A 22,736-nucleotide genomic window follows, 5' to 3' on the forward strand; every position below is an offset into this window, starting at 1 on the left:
CGGGTGTCTGGAGCACGCCGCAGGCTCGCAGCTCTTCTCGGAGATCGCGGTTTAAATCCAAAAGTGAGTTTCTACCGGCTTCCAGCAGAAACTCACGGCTGTAGGTGCGTTTCAGGACGTGAACGCACGACAAAGACGTACAAAAACAGGACAAAAAACACGAAAGCGCTGTATCCTCGGGAGAGCGAGAAGCCGCAGCGTGTGCACGCGCCGCCATCTTAGTTTGCTAAAAAGTGTAACACATTATAGTTATAGTTAAATGAACAGTAAATACAGTAGATGTTTATGTTTTTTACTTTGTTTTGTCTTCATGTTGAAACAGCATTTCAAATAAGCCATATTGCTCAAAAGGTCACAATTGTTGTTTCTACTTTTGTTTTGCACTCAGGCAAAAAATAAATGTTTTGCACATCATTACTAATTGCGACTTCATTGTGTTCTATCGCAATATAAAACTAACGTCCTCATATGTGGACATCATTTTTCTCAGAAACTAGATCATGTAAAAAGGTCATTCAGGTGCCAATTAGCCCAAATAGCAAAGAGAAATAAAAAATGCATGCAAATCTACTGTAAGATCACATACCGTATTAGTGACTTCACATACTTCTACTTCCTTTCTCTTCTCTCTCTCTCTCTAGATTGTCTATTGCGCTCGAAACGCAAAAGATAACGCTGTGTCATATTTCCACTTTGACCGAATGGAAAAGCTACAGCCTGAGCCTGGTGACTGGAGCAGTTTTCTGCAGAGATTCAGAGAAGGAAAGAGTGAGTAAATTAATTAAATCAATGTGAAAATGCTTTAAATATTATCTAAGATCTTTCGTAAGGAAAATCATCATAACTCCTTAAATTTTCCACTAAGTATTGAAGTTCCCTTAGGTAATTACTTAAGTGTTGCATAAAATCTCTTAATGGTCTTTTCCTGAGAATTATGTATGGCACCCAAAACCACACCTTTAACCCCAGAAAGAGAACATGGATGAGGTCTTGAGTTGGATGTTGCATTAGTGATGAAAACCTCCAGTAAATGTGAAACAGAAATGGAGGAAAAATGAGAGATAAAATTTTTGGCTAAATATGCATTGGCCATAATACAATGGCTGTCACTGCCTGGAAAACATGCTGTTATGTTTGTTGGCATAGCACAATGCTAACAATAGCATATTAATATTTTTGTATTAGCCAGCACCAAACCTGCGCTATTAAGATTAACTTATAGTGTAAAGTATTAGTACATTCCCAATAGTATTACCATGTAGCACGAAGTATTGGTCCACAGCCAGACTATTGTCTAACTCTCTACACAATCAATATTTTCAGATTAATATTCTTATTTTGGACTTTTTAAGTATACCATTTTAATTATGCATGTGATATGTAGTAAAATCAAAAATATAAATACAGCTCTGGAAAAAGTTGAGACCACTTCAAAGTGATCAGTTTCTCTCATTTTATTATTTATAGGTATACAGGGCCATCTCAAAAAAGTTGTGTATATATAGTTTTTTTTTTATTCCAAATAAAAATATTATAATTGACAGCATTTATTAGCAAAAAATGAGAATTGTTCAAAATAGAGAAATAGACCTCAAATAATGCAAAGAAAGTTCATATTCATTTAGAAACAAGAATACTTAGGGTTTAAGTCTGATTTTGAATCACAGTTTTTATGTCTCTGCAGGCTCTGCATCAGTCTTTCACACTGCTTTTGGGTGACCTTATGCCACTCCAGGCACAAAAATCCATGCAGTTCAGTTTTGTTTGATAGGGTTTAGGTATGGAGATTGACCATCAACTTATTTGAATGTCAGTCAGCAACCGCAGGATGATATCAAGTGATCTACAGAAAGAATTGCAAATGGCAGCTGAGGTGAAATGCACAGAAAGAGTCTAAAAAAAAGTTCCTAGAGGCTCAAGTCAAGCTTAAGCTAGAAAAAAGCCCTTCATCAATGAGCCAGGCTGAAGTTTGTAGAAGACCTTAATGATGATACCATAGAGAACTGGAGTGAGATCATCTTCTCTGATGAGTACAATTTCCAGCTTTGCCAACACCTGATCGACTAATAGTTAGAATGAGACCTCGAGAGGCGTAAGAGCCACAGTGTCTTACACCCACTGTGAACCTCATTAAAAAAACTCTAAAATATAATCAAGAGGAAGATGGATGATCACAAGCCAAAAAAAACAAGCTGAACTGCTTGAATTTTTGCTCCAGACGTGACATTAGATTATCCAAAAGCAGTGTGAAAGACTGGAGAACATGTCAAGACGCATAAAAGCTGTAATTAAAAATCAGAGTTATTCCATCAAATACTGATGTCTAAACTTTCTAAACATTAGCATTGTTGTTGTTTCTAAATGAATATGAACTTGTTTTTGTTTTTTTTCCATTATTTGAGGTCTGAAAGCTCTGCATCTTTTTTGTTATTTTGACCATTTCTCATTCTCTGCAAATAAATGCTCTAAATGACAATATTTTGATTTATTAATTTGGAAAATTTACAAAAACTAAACGTAGCAATAGACTCCTCTGTCCTTCTTTCTGTTCTTCCAAAACCAGTTTGTATTATTCTAATAGTAATCTTCACTGTGTTGTTGTGTTAGTGGTGTTCGGCTCCTGGTTTGATCACGTGTGTGGATGGTGGGAGAAGAAACAGACGTACTCCAATATTCACTACATGTTCTTTGAGGACATGGTGGAGGTGAGATCCTTATTTCTACATGAAGTTTCATGGAAGGTGTTTGCATTTTAAATTAAGAGAAATCCAAATGGCACAGCCTTGGTTCTATTTTTATTAAACAAGAAAACAACTTATCTTGCTCTCTGCCTAGGTAAATAGGATGCCCCGCTCATAGTCAACCCCTGTTACAAACATTACTGATAGCCTTAATTGTATCTGTTGATGCACAGTTTGTGCTATTCACTCAAATGCTTAAAGGTCTCCTTCCACTAAAATCCACTTTTTCTTGATTTTTGTATATACATGCTGCACATGAAGCTCTTGCCCCACCTCCATTTTCTAGAGTAGATAGTAATAGAAAATATTCAGAAAAACGAGTTGATCAGGAAAAGCGTCTACATCAACCCGTGAATTAGTATTCATGGCCTCGGCCACAGGCAGCAGTAAAGGCTGTCAGCAACACCATCTCGTCAGACAGGAGCTAACTGACAGCATTAGAAGGAACATGGCATAACAATTTAATTCCTGTGTTATTTGTCCAAATAACACATCAGTGTTATATGCTTTGCCCAGTAATTCATAGCAAAGGAACAAATGGTTAGAATTTGTCTATGGAATACCACCAGCGAAGTACAACTGAGATAGGTAGGTGTATTTTTAGAATAGTTCTTGTTACACTAGTGGATTGGGGATGGGGTGGATTTTTATTTTCTGGACCTGGACTACCCACCTCTCTGTGTTTCCTATAGATTTATATAGGTGGATTGGGGGTTTTACAGAGACTTAGTGGCTGAATCAATTCATTACAGGGCATTACACAAGTTGTTAAGTCACTTATGACATCGCAAAAAACTGTTATTTGTGTAAAATATCTTTATTTTATATAACCTATACGTTTTAAATCTCGCTGCCTCCTGGTGTCGCAGTGCTGTTAGCCAATCAGAGGCGATATGTTTGCATGTATGAATATTCATGAGCAAGAGCCGAAATCCTATTGTCCCCCCCACTCCTCCACCGGACTAAAGCAGCATCATACCATTTTTTTTTTTTTTCACCAAAAACAGCTCACATGGCATTTATTCATATTAGAGACCACAGCCAGACATTTTAAAATGAATGAAAAAACTTTGGAATGAGACCTATAAAATGATTAAACAAACATGTTTTGGCAACATTTCTTCATCAGCAGCGTCACTGTGTTGATTCTTCAGGACACTGGGCGTGAGATAAAGCATCTTTGCTCCTTCCTCGGTTTGTCCACATCAGAGGAAGAGAAGGAGAAGATCAGAGGAGACGTTCAGTTTGATGTAATGAAGGCCAATCCGATGACCAACCTTTCAGAGGATGGTTCTTTAGATTTCAGCGTCTCTCAATTCTTGCGGAAAGGTAAGCTAAGGAAGTAATGTTTCAGACATATTACCAAATAATCTTCATTACAATCTGCACTGTAACATCTTACAACAGTGTGTGTGAGTAAAAGTCTTCAGTAAAAGTGTTTAGAAATGCTATTGAATGTTCAGGTGGTGTTTTTTTCACATTGATATGTTGTTGATAATTATTGCTGATTGGTTTATTGCTAATGACGGCCAAAACACGTGCCTTTTGCTCATTTAAAGCCATGCAAGGCTTACTTTTACCGCCGTTATGATAGCAAAGACACGCTCACACACCCTAAATCAAGGGCCCCATATGTCGTTTTTTATACCCTTGACTTATCAAATATTTGTGTTTTTGACCGTTTGTATTCTCTATCTGTTGTAAATTTTCAGGTAAAGTCGGGGACTGGAAGAATCACTTTACTGTGGCTCAGAACGAGCAGTTTGATGAACTCTACAAACAGAAGATGAAGAACACCACCCTCCAGTTCAGAACAGAGATATAAAGCTGTTGTCTTTTGTAAATATAGACTAAACATTCACTTATTAATCTGATGGTTGCAATTATTGGCAGCTGTTTTGCTTGGAGCTGTAAAAATGCATTTAAATGTCAAAAAATAAACATTAAACATAAAATATTGTTCATCATATTTTATCCAAAACCTAAAGAAAGCTTCAGCTTGAAAATATATCAGCACTGAGAGAAATAGCATGATGCATGATGGACTGGGAAAATCTACATTTCGTAAGCATGTTGTTACTGAAAATACTCTACACTGCACTATGACACTAAATTTATTAAATAGCAACTATAAGGATATTGACAGCAAAAATAATGGTATATTCTGGGAAGATACATTCAATTCTGTAACAGTGGGGATGTCAAGCCAGTTGCTTTGGGTTAACATGTTAACGTATTTGAATAATCTGGTAATTTTAACATATTTTTATGCAAATTAATCATGTGAGAGAGTTTAAAGGGCCTGGTGAAGTATTAGCCGTTTTTTATATATGTTCATTTTTTATTTAGGCACTTTCTCCCTTCCTCTCTCTCTCTCTCTCTCTCTCTCTCTCTCTCTCACACACACACACACACTCACACACACACACACACACACACACACACACACACACACACACAGCTTATGTCAGTTTTCCTCTTTCCAATTTGTTGAAAGTGTAATATGGAGATGTAAAAAGTACCAAAACTACCCTGAGACATTATAATAAACCTTATAAAAAGAAAGTCTCTAGTCTTCATTCTGAAAATAAAAGTATTTTTAAAATTTGAATAATTATTTTAAGAATTATGTATTTTAGAATATTGTTGTGCTTAATATAATAATTTATTTTAGCAATAGACACAACTAAAATAAATATAATTTCATTTAGCCAAACTAACATTAAATCATTTTATATGAGTGTTTATTTAAACACCCATTATTAGAAGTTAAGACTTAACTTAGAAAAAGAAAAGGTGTTAAAAAAATCACAATGGGTGTTTTTAATCTTTTTTTCTAATCAATTGGCACCACAAATGTTTATATATTGATTTTTTTGTATGATATAAAATGTGCATATTAAGTTAAGTGTCCAGAAAAGTTCAAAGTGAAAACCCAATGCATACAGTAAATATGAAAACCTTGCCCTAAAACCAAAATTTACCTGTCTTAGGACAGTGTGGAGTGGTATTAATATTTAATTTACTTTAATTGTGGTTGTGATTTCTCATTATGGTGGGAGGTGGGGGGGGGGGTGATTGGTGAGTGATTTATAGTGGCTAAAAAGAGACAAAGTGACATATTGGCTGTCTTTCTTAAGAGAAAAAGGTGATTAAGTGCAAAGTAGGGTGCCCCTTCTTGTAATAAATGAATAATTTGATATGTCTCTCTTATGGTTGTCTTTCTGCCCTACAAAAGGGTGCCGTTGTTATGCCACCCCTTTAAAACATTCCGCCAAAGGGTGCCCTGTCCAGTAGAAAAAATGGGATGTGTGTCTTTAGTCTGCTATATTCGCACAAAAGGCAAGCTTACAGTCCAGCTCCTCTGGTTTAGCTTTAGCTTGTTTAGATTCAGACTTTTAAGAAGGGATGCAAATGAAATATCAGGTGACATTTTCTACAGACACACCTTTACAGAATAATATAATTAGAAAGAATACTTTAGATTTAGTTTCCCAGTGGTTTGATGATTAACCTGTAGGTTTACTGCTTAATAACTAACACTGATTTAACACACCTTATGAATTGATACCTTTGGAACTTGTTTTTTAATCGTGTGAGAGATTGTGACTGAGCAACATCCAGAAGCTCACTGTAAAGAGGACTGAATAAGTCTTTGTACTTCAATCAAAAAGCTTTGTTCAAACTCTGCCAGATGGATCACCCTCGTCCAGAGCTCTTCGAATTCCATGGAGTTTCCTTGACACATTACTTTACAGACAACTGGGAAAACGTCCAGAACTTCAAAGCTAGACCAGATGACATAGTTGTGGCCACTTACCCCAAAGCAGGTAGTACACTTATGCTTGACACTGAGTCTTTCTCTCACTCTCTTTCTGTTTCTCTTTGAGGTTGAAGAAAATTAAGGGGAAATGTACAGTGAAGAATGGCTTCTTTGAACCCTTAGATGTTACGGATATCCAAGCTGCTTTTAAGGGCTGCAGCCAGAAAGATGCCCCCAATGTGAACAAAGAAATTAAATATTAGAGAAAGAACATGCTTAAAAATCTCATGCAAGCCTATAAAGCTTTGTTCTTTAATGGTCAGCACCCCACAAGACCACCACAGAGCAAGTACTATTTGAGTGATGGTGGGTCATTGTTGACACTGACTACATTGTGGTGGTGGTGGTGGTATGTGTGCTGGTTTTCTTCCAATTCCCAATAACACATGGTAGATGAATTGCCTTTAGATGTAATAAATGGGTTTGTGTGTGGTACTGGGTCAGGGCAATGCGAGACGAGACAAATGTTTGGTAAAATGGAGAGGCTTTATTAGAAAAGACTAATCCAACAGTGTGCTAAAAACAGGCAGGGTCAACAACAAAATACAAAAGTGTAAGGTAACATGAGTAGTACAGCAAGGAAGTATCAAAGGGCATGGCAAAAATCATAATAGCATTAGCAAAAAGGGTCATTTACAGAATAAACGATAAACGGGGCAGGAAAACTGTACTTTGTACAGACAGACGTAACTAATCAAATACTCGGCAGTGAGCAAATGAAGTGCTGGGGTATATATAGTGAGGTGAACAGGTGAAATCAATACTTAGGTGATTGTGGTCAAGTGTCATGTGATCAGTCATGTGACGACAGTGTCTCATACATGCCGAGCAATGGAGTCTGGAGCTGGGAGATCACTAGCAGAAACAGTGCTTTTCACCTGTGGAACAGATTAGCCTATAATCAGATTTATGTTGAGTGCATTATTTATCTTATTTGCTCAATTCTGAAAAATAAAACTGATTCATCAAATAGCTTACTAACATTACAGCATCAAATTTAATTTGATTAGCTTCTCTTTCTCTCAGGTACCACATGGGTTTCCTACATCCTTGACCTGCTTTATTTCCGTCAGACGCACCCTGAGCGTGAGACCACCGTCCCCATCTATAAAAGAGTGCCATTTTTGGAGCTGAGCATGCCACTCGAACCTTCAGGTCTGAATGAAACCATAACATATGCAGAAACTGTCAAGGGAGCCAATCATGGAACAGACAAGTGCGGCTACAATAAAGATAATTTATTAAATAAGGGATAAAAATGAAAATGGCAGCGTAAAAAAACAACATACCATAGTGTTTAAGCAAACAGGTCACACACAGGTAATCCAAAAACAGAGTAAGAGGGAAAAATGAAGGGATGGTTAATAAACAGAAAAAAGTCAGAACTGAATAAGCTGACAAACAAAGGGCTAGCGTATAGGGTGGTCTAAAGAGCAAGAGAGTCGGCAACAAAAGGGTCAAAAACATGAAAAAAAATGCAAGATAGAAGATCTATGCAAGATAGGTTCAATAACGGGCGGGGACTAAGTAAAAGTGAGTGCTATAAATAGTGCTGAGTCCAGGTGTGTGTGATCAGTAGGAAGGCGAATTAGAACACTGATGAGTCGCATGTTCCAGCATGTCCGGAGGATTAAGTGCAGGTGTATCATGGGAAGTGGAGTCTTTATCTGGAGCATTAGAGTCTGTGGCAGGCAGACAGTGACAGGACTGACAGAAATGTAAAAGTCTTGTTTTTGCATGTTTAAAAAGTATAAATAAATCTGTTTTCATATATTTTTTGCACTTTTCGTTCATAAAAAACACATTATAATAAAGATAAACCAAGGTGAATCAGAACAAATACATTTTGTTATCATCATAAGATCATATCATTTTATCTCACACAGGAACAGAGAAGGCAGATACTCTGACTACCTCTCCTCGCATCATCAAAACTCACCTACCTGTTCAGTTCATTCCCAAGTCCTTCTGGGAGCAGAACTGTAAGGTACAGTATAAAACACTTGACAGGTTTTCTAGATTCAGTTGAGCATTACTTTTTGTCAAAAATTATTTTAAATATAATCACTTTAAACAGAATTAATATGTTCCATCCTATGTGTATAATCTGTGTGCTGTACTCTCATACCTTACAGCAGAACTGTAAGGTACAGTAAAAAAAAAAAAAACAATAACCATAATAAATTCACCTTCAGAAGATTTTAATCAAAAAACAATTATCTTGGTTCCTGAGGGATGTCATAGATCAGGGGTTCCTAATCCCAGGGTGGTGAACCTCAAGGGGATCTGGACATGGTTGTTGGGGGTCTTTAACAGAGTGATGCTATACTGTATATGTGACTGACACTCTTGAAGCTCATCAGAGTGAAGTTCAAACAATGATAAACAACAAACTGTAAAAAGAACTTTACTAAATCATAGTAAAGTATAAATCTATGAGTTTCTTTGATTGTACCAAATTGAAAACCTCTGGAATATAATCAAGAGGAAGATGGATGGTCACAAGCCATCACACCAAGCTGAACTGCTTGAATATTTGCACCAGGAGTAAAAGGCATAAAGTTATCCAAAAGCAGTGTGTAAGACTGATGGAGGAGAACATGCCAAGATACATGAAAACTGTGGTCAAAAACCAGGGCTATTCCACCAAATATTGATTTCTCTCTTAAAACTTTATGAATATAAACTTGTTTTCTTTGCATTATTTGAGGTCTGAAAGCTCTACATCTTTTTGTTATTTAATCCATTTCTCATTTTCTGCAAATAAATGCTATAATTTTTTTTTTTTTTTTGGAATTTGGTAGAAATGTTGTATGTAGTTTATAAAAATCAGAGAAACCGATTCAGAAACTTAAGTGATCTTTAAATTTCCAGAGCTGTATACTTATATTTTACCCACCACACAGGGGTATGGGGGGTGAAGTATTTTAATCCCTAAAGAGGTCGCAGAGTAAAGAAGTAGAATGACATTTGGTTCCTATAATGGACCATTTCTGAAATAGAGATGTATGTTTGGTGTTTAGGGAACCTTTAAGAACCTTCAGCTTCAAACTTCTTTTTATACCACATAAGTTCAGATCAGCATGTCTGGATGTATGAACATAAACTCAATTGCAGACTTTACCCACACCCTTCTTTTTTCTATTCCGTCTCTAGATTGTCTATTGCGCCCGAAACGCCAAAGACAATGTAGTGTCGTATTTTCATTTTGATCGCATGGAAAACATTCAACCTGAGCCCGGAGACTGGAGCAGTTTTCTAAAGAGATTTAAAGAAGGAAAGAGTGAGTTTTGAAGTGTCTTTAAATTAAAATGCATTTAAAGTATGTATAATGTCAAACCACCTTTCTTAATGTCTCACGGCTAGTATAATACTGATGAGTCTATTATCTGGATCACTGGTCATTCTGCTAATATTAACTGTTTACTATTGTTGTGTTAGTGGTGTTCGGCTCCTGGTTTGATCACGTGTGTGGATGGTGGGAGAAGAAACAGACGTACTCCAACATTCACTACATGTTCTTTGAGGATCTGGTGGAGGTACAGAAACACTTTCTTTGCAGATCTACCTAGATAGTGATCAGTTAGAGACTGTAGACTTGATTACATCTGTTGATGCACAGTTTGTGCTATTCTATCCAATGCTTAAAAACTTGTACAGTGTATTCTGTGAAATATAAACAGGACACTGGGTGTGAGATAAAGCGGCTTTGCTCCTTCCTCGGTTTGTCCACATCAGAAGAAGAGAAGGAGAAGATTAAAGGAGATGTTCATTTCGATGTCATGAAGGCCAATCGGATGACTAACCTTTCAGATGATGATACGCTAGATTTCAGCGTCTCTCAATTCTTGAGGAAAGGTAGGTTAAAAAAATGCTACTCAAGCTCAACGTATTTAGTTCATTAATGTAATATAAATAATACATACATTTGAGATAATATAACATGAGCTAGTCAATCTAACCCAGAAAATGGATAGTAAGAATACACACTCTTGATGTATTTTAAATGTTTCCCATTACAATAATGTTCAAATCCCAAAGCTGGTTCCATGATGTACCCCATATTTGTACTAAAATCTCTAAAGAAACTTGCGATTAAGTGAAGGGTCTTTAGACCTGTCAATGGTACTGCACACGGTCCAATCACTGCACTCTGTGGGCGGGATTTACATTCTGATGCGTCTCTTCTTGTGCTGAGGAGACCAATCACTGTGCTCTGTGGGTGGGATTTGTACCCTGGTTATTCTCTTTTTGTGATCAGTAGACCAATCACTGAGCTCCATGGGTGGGATTTACTTCCTTATTAGTCTCTTCCTGTGCTCAGTAGACCAAACACTGCGCTCTGTGGGTGGGATTTACATCCTGGTTAGTCTCTTCTTGTGCTCAGGAGATCAATCACTGTGATCTGTGGGCGGGATTTACATTCTAATTAGTCTTTTCCTGTGCTCAGAAAACCAATCACTGCGCTCTGTGGTTGTGATTAACATCCTGGTTAGTGTCTTCTTGCGTTTAGAAAGCCAATTACTGTGCTCTGTGGGCGGGATTTACATCCTGATTAGTTTCTTCTTGTGTTTAGAAAACCAATCACTGCGCTCTGTGGGCGGGAATTACATCCTGATTAGTCTCTTCTTGTGTTTAGAAAAACAATCACTGCGCTCTGTGGGTGGGATTTACATTGTGGTTTGTCTCTTCTTGTGCTCAGTAGACCCATTACTGCGCTCAGTGGCCGGGATTTACATCCTGATTAGTCTCTTCCTGTGCTCAGGGGATGAATCACTGCACTTAGTATTTGACAACCAATATTCTTCACCGCAGGTTTAGCCTGTTCCTTTGATTAGCATCACCACATGTAGTAATAAGACAGTAAATTGGAGGTGTGTCTCAGGGTCTTTAGAGAGCCTATGTTTCAAGACAAATAATGATATTTGGTTCCATGTATCGATGATGTATCACAAATTAAAACAATTTGATATATTGCGATATTAATAGTTTGTCCCACCCCTAGTTATAACACAATACAACACACATCCCAAACAGCTTCTGGTGTGAAAAGGGTTTAAGTGGGTTAACAGTGAGTTCACAGGGTATATCAAAATAATTGTCTATCTGCAGACGCAGCGGATTAAGACAAGCAGACAAATGCTGGATAAAGTGATGAAATTGTATAATGTTGTATGTCACCATTTTCAGGTAAAGTCGGGGACTGGAAGAACCACTTTACTGTGGCTCAGAACGAGCAGTTTGATGAACTCTACAAACAGAAGATGAAGAACACCAGCCTCCAGTTTAGAACAGAGATATAAACTTTGTTTCAATGTATGGCTTAATGAGTACACTTAGTTTGTACTTGTGATTGACCAATATTGTTATTTGTTCAGCCAATGCTGATGCCGATATTTAGAGATCACAGGTGTATCTCTAAATGACTGACTGAGGTAAATATATCTTTATATATATATAAATATATCGCTAAATATATCTCTAATATAAAAAGCAGATATTTTGTTACAAAAATTACAACAATATTATCTTACCTCAATCAGTCAGTGAGATTACAGAGTAATAAGAAAATCTGGCCTGTGGGAAAGTAGTTCTTTCCAGTGTAAATAGTCTAGTTTATTCCTTGAGCGGGCTGCCACAGCATCCTCTAAAAAGTAAATATTGATGTAGCCCAAATATAATTCAGTTCTCTATTTAGTTCCATGCTTCTATGTATCTAATTACTGAGAGAAAATGTTTTATTAGTGCTGTTGGATGGTACTGAAATATTGTAGCAATTTGTATAAGATGTCATTTGTAATGTAATAAGGGTTAGTATGTTTATATATTTTTTTCTACGTTGATTTATACAGTATTTTGAAAAGTGTTCTTACTTGCCCTTACATCCCAAGCACCTTAGAGGGTTAGGCAGTCCATTTATTGGGTCATCTACCTGCCAATCTTACCTCCTTTTCCATTGATTGGTTGAAGTGGCGGGGAAATGGAGGAGCGGTGTGTGTGTGGGGGGGGAGAGAGAGGGAGGGGGCAGAGAGAGGAAGGGGGAGGGGGAGAGAGAGAGGGAGAGAGAGAGAGAGAGACGAGGGAAAAAATACAGGAGCTCCGGATGTTTTATGGAGTTTTCTAAGTGTTTTGTTAAAGTTTGGGTCCAGAGTGACCTGTGAGTTAAGTGAGTATGTATTTCTGACGTGTTTTTGGTTGAGAGAGTTCGCTGTTGAACACTATTAGAGAAGTTTTAGTAGTGCTGGGCGATAAAACGATAACGATAGTTATCGAGGAAAATATATATCGCGATAACGATAATAAGCCGGACGATAGGATTCGATAAACTTTATTTTATATTTCCCGTTTAAGTAGCGCTGCAAACAGGCGCAGCACGCGATCAGGCAGCACGCTGAACTGCCTCACAGCTCAGCACGCCCCCTCGACCCATCCCCCCCACCCCGATCCCCTAACTCTGAAACTGGCACGGCTGATCTAAACAGCGTCGCCCCTCCCATTCACTCCATAAATATCATTTATAGGATAAGTTTAGCTGCTCTACAGTGGGAAGCTCAGTTCTAAATATGTGCCATGGAGTCTCCTCACTAATATATTTAGAGAGGTGAGCTTGTTCAGATTTCACTGGGAGTACTCATTGCAGCCATTGCTTTAATTACCTCTAACTGGGTGTTTTACCTCTTCAAGACATATTTACAGCTGGTAGCTAAATTTACAGGAGAGGTCTAATTAATGAACTTGGGGCCCTGTCCCTTTGGCCTGGGATGTAGGAGGGGTTACATTGATGATATCCAGGGGAGTGTGGCTGTCATCTGTGTTAATAAATAATACAATGTAACAACTGAATATTTGAATATGTAAACTTTTTTCAAAGTAAAGTACCTAACTACAGAATGTGCCATTTACTCATTACAGCAGCCAGAGCTGACACCTGCATTACCATAGGCCACACCAATCTAATCACTTTTTATTTACACACTACTCACACATTTTATCACTTCACACATTTAATAATATCTCTATAATTTACACCTGATTCATTATGACACCCATGCTTCTAATGGGCACACACTGTTATAGAGTTTAAATCATAAACAGGGGTTTCTCTCCTGTGGGTTGGATGAGCTAAGCTAAAGTAACGGCTCATGTTAGCTAGCAGTAAGCGTTTGCTAGCAGGTAATCTAGCCGATTAGCATTAGTGTTAACTTTCTGGTTAGCGTTAGCTAACACAGAGGCTACTAGACAGTAGAACTCCGTCTAACATAGAAGCTCCAGTGCTTATTACTAAAGCCATTCGGATAGATTCATTTACCTGGCTAGTTTAGATCCAGTCAAAGCTGAAGTGAAGCTGCAGCTGCCTCTGAAGCTCTGCAGGTTCTGGGGAACAGAGCTCCTCAGCCGTGTGTCAGTAGGACGGTGAAATGGTCACTAGTGGAGGCATTCATTGAAAAATTGGCCTTTTGGGCGCAGATAACGATTATTTGGGTGAATAATCGGCCCGATTAATTATATCAGTCGATCACTAGTTTGTTGCCCTGAAGCTAAACTTAATCTTGAGTCTGTGAACATAGGAGCCCAATGGAGCCCAGTCAACATGCTTATGTGAGGCTCACATTGGTTGAATGTGGGTATATTGGGCTGCAGGTGGACAACAATGGGCTCTGAGTGAGTGTGCATTCCCTAATGAACCCAGTATGCAAATGTACAACCCAGATGGGGTACATGTTTAAACACTTTTAATCCCATCACTGGCACCCACATGTGCAGCCAATATGGGGACATTAAATATAAAAAAAGCAGAAAGCAAACATCAAATATAGTTTGTCAGATTTAATTCAAAACCGAAACAAGGCTTCAGCACAAAAATACATCAGCATCGAGAGAAAGAGGGAACACGTTTCAGTCTTTAAAGAACAGGATGGACTCAAAAATGCTTTGTAAGCATGTTGGTACTGAATACACCCACACACTATGGCACTGAATTGATAAGTTAACAACTACAAGGATACTTTCAATAAGTGATGAGAGCCATAGCAGTCCAGCAGAAAGGTGGGTGACAAGTCAAAACACCATCATAACACCTGACTGGATCATTTGACAGCACAAATAAAGACATTTAACTGGGTAGATACACTCAGTTGTGTAATGATGGGGAAGTCTGGAACAGAGTGGGTGAACTCTTACCAGTTACTGTATTTTCACAGTCTGATATTCTTAGCTTTCTAAATAAAAGAATGACAGTTAACACATCTTCAGGCATTAAACCAAGAAACAACAGAAACAGACAATACAGGGCACAAGTAGAAGATCAGTATAGGACCACATTATCTTCAAATCCCTCTTTCATTACACTTAAAGTACTGCTCTAGATAGTGCTAGTGTTATTTGGGATAAGCCCCAATATTAAAAACTCTTCAGTCCAACGTTACTAGAATACTCAGCTATATCGTTTTGTGCATCTAAAAAAATAATTGAGTTCCTTTAATGCCAGTCCTTGTATTCTGCCTAGAAATACACTATGCAGGATTGTCGTTCACAGTAAATACAAGTCATGTAACTCCAAAACACAGCATATTCTTATTTACAATCAACAAAAATAGCAGTATTTACATGTTCTTTTATGATACACATACACTTGTAATTGGCTTTTGTCTGGTTTTCCTCAAGCAGACATCATTTTCTGTTAGGAACAGCAAATACAAGCAACTTTGCAAGATATGCACACTGCAAAAATCTTATTTTGATTTTGAAATCAATTATTTAATATGCTTTATGCAAGATGACAGACTGAAATTCACCAATATTCAAAACTTGTTAAGATTTAACTCACTTATGCTATGTTTAGACAACCAGCCTAAATCCGACAGTCTGAACAGACAGCAACCACCTGAAATCCATTTTTTGCAAACCGGATCCAAACCACATTTTGGTTTTGGAGGTGGTTTGAAATACGATTGCAATCAGATGTGTACAGATTAATCTGTCTATACTCACAACTTCTGATTCTGTTTCTTAAATTAACACAACTTTTTAAGGCCTGTGTGAACATATTAGATTTGACTAACTGTCACATGTGGTCCTAGATATGTTCCCTGGATATGTGTCAGATTGTTGGGAAATCAATGTAACAGGCCAGATCAGATTCCATGCGTATTTGTTCCTGTATGCATGCGCTTAACGCTGTTGCAGCAACAATGTTCTGCCAAATTGAATGTTCTGGGACCAGCATGCTGCAAAACAACAGAACCAACATGCATAAACACATCATGGTGCACATTTGTGTCGTTTTAGGGACAGATACAGCATGTGACTTGTACTGAAGCCGAGGACAGCTACACACTGGAAATATCATATTTTATTATTATTGTAAGATATTCTATAATATTAGTAGATGTACTTTTTTATTTGTATTAAGTAATTTTATTTAGTGCAATATTGTAATATTATTATCAAATTAACTTTCAGTACACCAGAGTATTTAAACCATGTAAAAATAAAACATCTACAATTAAAACAGTAAAATAAACTTACAGTATTCCTACAACAATCCTAAAATAGCATATTTAGACCAGATGTAAGACCATTTTTCAGTATACCATTAACTAAGAGCAGAAAGTGAATGAAATAATCTGAATTCAGTCTGAAATCTTGCTGCAGAGTACATTTGCATCATAACACGTGAAAGCAGATGCTAATTTGCTGTTTCAGATACAAGTATCAAGCCATCACAAGCATAAACAATATGTATAACAGCATTGTAAACATAACCTCAAAGCTTTTTTGAGTTTGAAATGATTTGTTGGTTTGAAATGATATCTGGCCCCCAATTAAACCGTGCTTCAATCAATCACGGCCAATCTCAGGATCCATGCTAATGGACCCCTATATCACTTGTTCCCTTTGTTCAGGTTATTACAGACTGTTCCAAGTTCCAAAAACATACAGAAATTTAACACCCACAAACGAGAGAACCTTCTCCAAAGGACTTTCACTGTCCAAAACAAATCACTTCCTGATTGCCTCCCTAAAAAACATGTCTTGAGAAAAGCTTTTTTGTAAAGATTTTTGTATTTAATCTTTCCTTATGGTGCTCTTTTGAGCATAAAGTGGTTAGCAAAAATACAAGTTGCTGCATTTGGCACATTTTCCATATTTTCTCAGGTTCAGCATATCATAAAACATAGCATGTGCAATATCTGGAACCCCTTACTACTTCACAAAAACAGGCTATAAGACGCAATACGTCATGAAATGTCATAAGAAGAATAGTGATCACTTTTTTAAAACTGGTTATAAAACCTTTCAGCAACAGTCTTCTATTAGTTCACCATTTACAGAGCCACTTTAAATTGTTGGCGTCTGTGTAATATCATGTTGGGTAAGACAAGAGGAAAAATCTATTGTCAAAATGAAAAAGTGGCTGTGCTTGCTTTTACTGAGTCTTACAACATCATTAACTATAACCCTGCTATTGTAATTAGGGTTGCAGCGGTAACCGGTTTCACGGTATACCATGGTATTAAAATGCACGGTTATCATACCGTGTGTGTTTGCTTATTACCGGTAAAACGCAAGCCAGCGGACAATCTCATCCGCGCATGCGCAACTCTGCTCCGCTTCAGCTGCTCAGCACACAGCGGTGAGAACAGCAGAAAGTGCATCAGACTAAACAAATCTCCGTCCGCCTAAAAAAGGCTAAACTAAAATCAGCAGTGTGGGACTATTTCAGACACCCGCCGAACGCACCCGAGGATGGTTATCCGATTTATAATCAATGTGGCCGTAAAGTCACAGCTAAAGGTGGACATTCGTCAAACCTGTTCTCCCATCTCCAAGAACACCACCCCGCCGTGCAGCGCAAAGTATGTGTTTAGTTTATAATTTTAATCTGAACATAAATAAAATCTCTTTGTAGTCGTGCACAACCCATGCGGTAAGCGCCCGCAAAAGCGCTGAGTTATCCGAAATTTGGGCACGCAGGTACAGGCGTGAAGTGCGTGCTACGACGGATTCACGTGTCCGTGTAAAGGTGCTCGCCGGACTGGATGTGAAAGACGCCATTCATTTACATGCGTTCATTTTCTAATTCTGACGTGCCTGTTTTTCATGTGTTAAAACCAGACTCAGAAATAAATCCCCTCTATCTGGTTATATACCAACTTGGCAGTAAAACGGACGTTTACAACAGTTGTTGATCAGACACTGACCCAGGCTCAGTTTATCAGATATTAAATAATTTAAACTTAAATAATTGTACTGAATAGTTTAAACACAGGATCTTTACTTCTTAGAGGACATGTAATGTGTGTAACGTGTGTTTGTGTGTGTGTGTGTGTGTGTGTGTGTGTGTGTGTGTGTGTGTGTGTGTGTGTGTGTGTATATATATATATATATATATATATATATATATATATATATATATATATATATATATATATATAATTATATACACCCTTAATGACCTTAAGAGTAGTGGGAAAACCTGGTTTCCTTCTACTAATGGTGTACAGTTTATTTTTTTTAAGGAGACATTATCTATATAGTTGTTCCAGGTTTCTACAATAAATAGTTAATTGAACAAAAACCTTTGTTGTAATTTCTTTAAGGGTCAGTTTAATAATATATGTAACAAACTGTGATACCGTGATAACCGTGATACCGCGGTATTTTCTGAGACGGTTATCATACCGTGAAAATCTCATACCGTTGCAACCCTAATTGTAATATAGGCTTTGGGCATCAAATCAAAATATTATCTAAGCAGAATGCTTTTACAAAATGTTATATAAATACATATACATCTTTATCTAAAGATTCAATCAGTTTCAGCAAAGAACACTCAAGTTATCAAGCTTCTCAAATTATCAAGTGCACAATTGATTAAATTGATTTAAAATTCTTAGATTTAAGTTTTTTGGATTATTTTTTTTAACCCTCCTGCATGTTTCAATGTCATGTAAAACTATTGTGTTTTATATGTTGGTCTTTCAAAAGTAATAAAGTAGTGAAGCATTAGAACAAGTTTGAACATGTATATTTTTTTATGAAAAAATAAAAGTGAATTATCCTAATTTAACCATTACCTGTTAGAGGCAAGTAACAACATTGCACTAAATATTGATAAAATAGTATTAGTACTGAAGTTAGTCATTAAATATTCACACTACTTGTTAGGATTTGTTTGTTTTTAGACATCTTTTGCATAATTAAACATGCACCACATCAAACTGACCCGGGAACACCACTGCTGTTCCTGACAAATGAATATAACAGGAGGGTTAAACAAGTTAAAGTACATGATCAACATTCCAAGAACATAAAAGCACTGAAATGCTAATAGCTGGGAGCTGCCACAAGATGGCTGCAGAGAGACAGCAAAGGTAAGCAATTGTTTTTTTTTTAGAAGCAGTTTTTACTTTCATCACTTACATTTACTCTTTATATAGGCTGTAAAAGACAATGCAGCTAACAACAAAAAATATTTTAAAGCCCCCTTTCTACCGTCATACTTTAGTACAGGCAAAACATTACCCCCAAAAGAAACCTATGATTTTTGGTTGTAAGCAAATAGTTAACAAATTTTAATTGAATTGTCATTGTAATGTTAAATGTTATCATGCTCACAATTTATTGCAGTTCAAGGAATGTCTGAAACATATGCTTTAATTCATTTTTAAAAGAATGGCTGTAGCCTTCTGTCAGAATCTGTGAAGATGGTTTGACAACTTGTCTTTTGTCCTATATACTTTGAGCCTTGATCATCTTAGTTCATTTTATGCACAATTCCTACTAGTGATTCTGAGAAGCTTGATAACTAGGGGCCCTAAAACGGTCTTGGTTAAAATGTGAATTTACAACTAACTGTGCAAACACATCCAGCCTGTTTGGATATTCGGAATGGATATCAATAAGATAATCTCTCTTTATTGATGCCACCTTTTCTCACATTCTGCTTTTCCAAGCTGTTCTGCAAGCTTCACCTACCTTCAACTGTGGTGGAATGAATTTATGTGCAAGAGCATACTGTTTAAACAGACACCTTCGGAATCAGAGTATCCCATTTAGAGTAAGTTAGTGTGAAAATCCGTTGCTTAATGTTCAATCTGACATGAGTCTTTTCTCTTTTGAGGTCTCTCTGACTCGTAGTTCTGGGATGTGTCTCTTACATGTCTTTCTCATCTTTATCTTTTTTAGATTATGTGAGATGGATTGTAAATTTAAACCAGTTTAAAGGTCGATAATGTCACTACTGACACTAGCCGAGTCATCCTGCCGATTGACTTTTAGGTATCTCCGTCCCCCACCTCGGCTATCAGGCCGTGAGCCTTCTATGTCCATTTCAGGGGTGAGGAATGGTCTGGTGTCATCTGTGCTGGGTGTTGCAGCTCGGCCTGCACTCGGGGAGGGGTGCAGGGACACGGGGCAGGACATGGAGGAAGGCACAGGAACGTCAGAGACCCAGCGTGGGCCCTGATGGGTGGGTGTAGGGGGAGCGGTGACCTGCCGACTAGGAACGGCACTGGGGATGGACCGGTCCAGGTCAGCAGACGACTCAGTCAGCATGGTGTGTTCGTCACTGCTGTCTGAAAGCATGATTTGAGGGTCACTGTTCCTGCGCATCCAAGGTCCTGGAGATGGAGGGGGTGACGGCAGTCCCAATGGGCGAAACAGACTTCCACCCCTCAGGAGATGCTCTCGGTGTAAAGCTTCGTCGATGCTGCGGCTCAAGTCAATGGGCGAGGGAGGTCGCAGATCGAAGTCATACAGTGAGATGGCGGACTCTTTGTCCCGGTCCAGACTGCCGCTCACCGAGCATTGGCGAGCCTCACCAAGGGCTTGTAATCTTAGCAGTGACCCGGCTGATGATTCAGCGATGCTTCTCTGGTTGCGTCCCCTGTTGCTTTCTTTGGGTGGGTCACGGTTGCGTATGAGGCTCTTGCTGATATCTGCTCCTGAACGTTCTTGTCCAGCCCAATTGTTGGGCAGCTCTCCCGCAACTCCACTGCCATTTGCCCCTCCCACTCCATTGCTGTCAGATTTCCTATGCGGACGCCCCTTTAAGCTTTGCACAATCTTTGCCCAGCAAGTATGTGTGTGGGAAGAACTGGACGATTGGCAGGGTGAGGGGGCTTCCCCTGCAGAAGTCCCTCCCTGCCCTGAAGCTCTTCGTGTCTGTCGCCCTCGAGGTCTCCAGAAGACCCAGGAAGCCAACAAAAGCAGACAAAAGGCCCATCCTAGTTCCAGCAGCCGTGCCCAGAACTGACACAGCCACCATGTCCAGCGGAAGCGCCTCCAGTCCCCCAGCAGACCGTACAGCCACAGACAGGTATAAGCATGCAACAAGCAGCACAGTGCCCCGAGAAGTGCACAAACTGCCAACACGCGTGCCAGTACCCTTAACTTTGAGCCGCTTATGCCTTTATCTCCAACATGTCCTGCCTGGGGGCTTGAGAGACGTGGCAGCACCAGAAAGAGATAGCCTAGACAGAGTACCAATCCTGCTGTTAAAGTGAGGCTCTGCAAAACCACAGGTACAGCAGGTGACAGTGCAGGAGACAGCAGGTCCGCAGCCAGCAGCAGGGTACACTGGAGGACGGCTAGTATACCTAGAAGAGGAGGTCGCTGAAAAGACGGAGGCAGCAGAGCCACCTCAGCCCCTTTTATTACCAGCACCACCATCGCAGCCTGTACCCATATTAAGAGAGGCAGTGGCAAAGTGTACAGGGCAGTGACAACAGGCAACGGCAAAAGTAGCCGAGACCCATAGGGATCGAGCAGGAAGTAGGCGGCTCGAATAGCACCTGCCAGAAGCAACAACCCATTAGCTAGCGCTAGCGCCCCACGGTGAGGACAGTGCATGCTGGGAGACAGGGCCAAACCCAGAGCGGATCCAGCAGTAAGAAGCAGAAAAAGGGCAGCAGAGCCGAAAACATGAAGTTCCCAGGCAAAAGACAATGTACGACTAAGGTCTGCCCACACCAGCAGGCTCCCGTTTGCAGCACCAAGCTCACTGAGAACGTTTGGGTCTTTAGGAGATCCACAGGGGCCCAGAGAAGCGTCACAGGGTTCCTTAGAGATGTATGTTGTTGATGGGATGGATCCTGGCTTAACTGAAGGAATGTAGCCTAGGGACAATTCTTTTCCTACGTTTGCTGCTTCAGTTTCTATTGGTACCATACGTCCACGTCCCTTTGGGGGAGGAAGAGTTTTGCTTGGAGAAGTGGTAGTATCTGTGGAAACAGAAGAAAAAGTAACACAATGTTATCTTAAGCGTCATTAATTAATAATTCATTCTTATTCAAGAAATAAATTAGAAAAGGTATTTGTAACTCTCATATGGGTATGATGAACATGATGTGTAACTTTTTTTGTTGTCTGCAGATACATGTAGCTAAAGAGTTCTACCAGCAGATGGAGACATATCAGCACACATAAACACCCAAATGCTGACCAGTATAAGGCAAAGAGCTTTTCTGCATTGAAATGCAGGCAGTAACAATGAGAGTAGCACTGTGGTGTGAAAGAGTATTGCTTATTATAACAGCAAATGTGAAATAGGCAAATATAAAAAATTATATAGGCACAGTGATAACAAACTGCATAAAAATGATGTACTGCCCATTTGGGTAATGGGTAAAATAGTAACTTCCCTAACACCACACATTCTACATAAATGGTACATTAAGCATAATATAGTGATCCATATCAACTGGCCATGAATGTTTAAAAAACACACAAAATGTAACCACAAAAAGTTTAAAAAAGAACAACAAAAGATGGAAACTCCCATGGACTTCAAAGCAGTATTAAACAATAGCCAGACATCTCGCTTGGCAAAAACACCCTGGGTTAGCTGGCAGGTAAGTGGCTACAGGCCAGCTTCAGTCCTAGCTCGACTTTGGTGATGTTATCCATGTTCCTCACAACACGTCCAAACAGAAGCTCTCAGAATACATCAGATTGCAGGTCCTTGCTTTACTTAACACATACATATCATATGAAATACATTAAACATATATTGTCCAATGTTTAAGTGACATATCATTACTCCACCCCATCTCCTCAACTACCCAATTACCTTACTCCGTCTACTTAACTCCCGATTATTCCAGCCCATCCCCTCAATTTCCCAATAACTCCACCCCATCTCCTCAACTCTTCATTACTCCACCTAT

The 22,736-nt window shown here is 38.7% G+C and overlaps 2 protein-coding genes across 8 annotated transcripts in view; one reads left to right on the forward strand and one right to left on the reverse strand.

Annotated features, from left to right (window-relative positions):
* LOC103044416 (cytosolic sulfotransferase 3) overlaps positions 1 to 12,584 on the forward strand; it is a 76,833-nt gene extending 64,249 nt beyond the window's left edge. Inside the window, exons 1-7 of one of the 6 annotated variants that reach the window (XM_007247965.3) lie at positions 6,351 to 6,571; positions 7,591 to 7,719; positions 8,451 to 8,551; positions 9,721 to 9,847; positions 10,006 to 10,103; positions 10,248 to 10,422; positions 11,755 to 12,584. In XM_007247965.3, coding sequence (XP_007248027.3) covers positions 6,436 to 6,571; positions 7,591 to 7,719; positions 8,451 to 8,551; positions 9,721 to 9,847; positions 10,006 to 10,103; positions 10,248 to 10,422; positions 11,755 to 11,867 — 879 coding nt within the window. In that variant the 5' untranslated portion in view covers positions 6,351 to 6,435 and the 3' untranslated portion in view covers positions 11,868 to 12,584. Of the gene's footprint in view, positions 1 to 641; positions 769 to 2,607; positions 2,706 to 3,895; positions 4,071 to 4,453; positions 5,285 to 6,350; positions 6,572 to 7,590; positions 7,720 to 8,450; positions 8,552 to 9,720; positions 9,848 to 10,005; positions 10,104 to 10,247; positions 10,423 to 11,754 lie in introns of those variants that run through there. The other 5 variants (XM_049485742.1, XM_022670721.2, XM_049485739.1 and 2 more) reach the window with 5 other exon arrangements.
* A 5,479-nt stretch (positions 12,585 to 18,063) lies between these two features.
* LOC103045241 (proline-rich transmembrane protein 3) overlaps positions 18,064 to 22,736 on the reverse strand; it is a 31,855-nt gene continuing 27,182 nt past the window's right edge. For both annotated transcript variants that reach the window (XM_049485902.1, XM_022670720.2), the window contains one exon: positions 18,064 to 21,791. In XM_049485902.1, the coding sequence (XP_049341859.1) occupies positions 19,789 to 21,791 (2,003 nt within the window). In that variant the 3' untranslated portion in view covers positions 18,064 to 19,788. The remainder of the gene's footprint in view (positions 21,792 to 22,736) is intronic.

The sequence above is a fragment of the Astyanax mexicanus genome, chromosome 12 (genome assembly GCF_023375975.1).
Source record: "Astyanax mexicanus isolate ESR-SI-001 chromosome 12, AstMex3_surface, whole genome shotgun sequence".
Classification (NCBI taxonomy): domain Eukaryota; kingdom Metazoa; phylum Chordata; class Actinopteri; order Characiformes; family Acestrorhamphidae; genus Astyanax; species Astyanax mexicanus.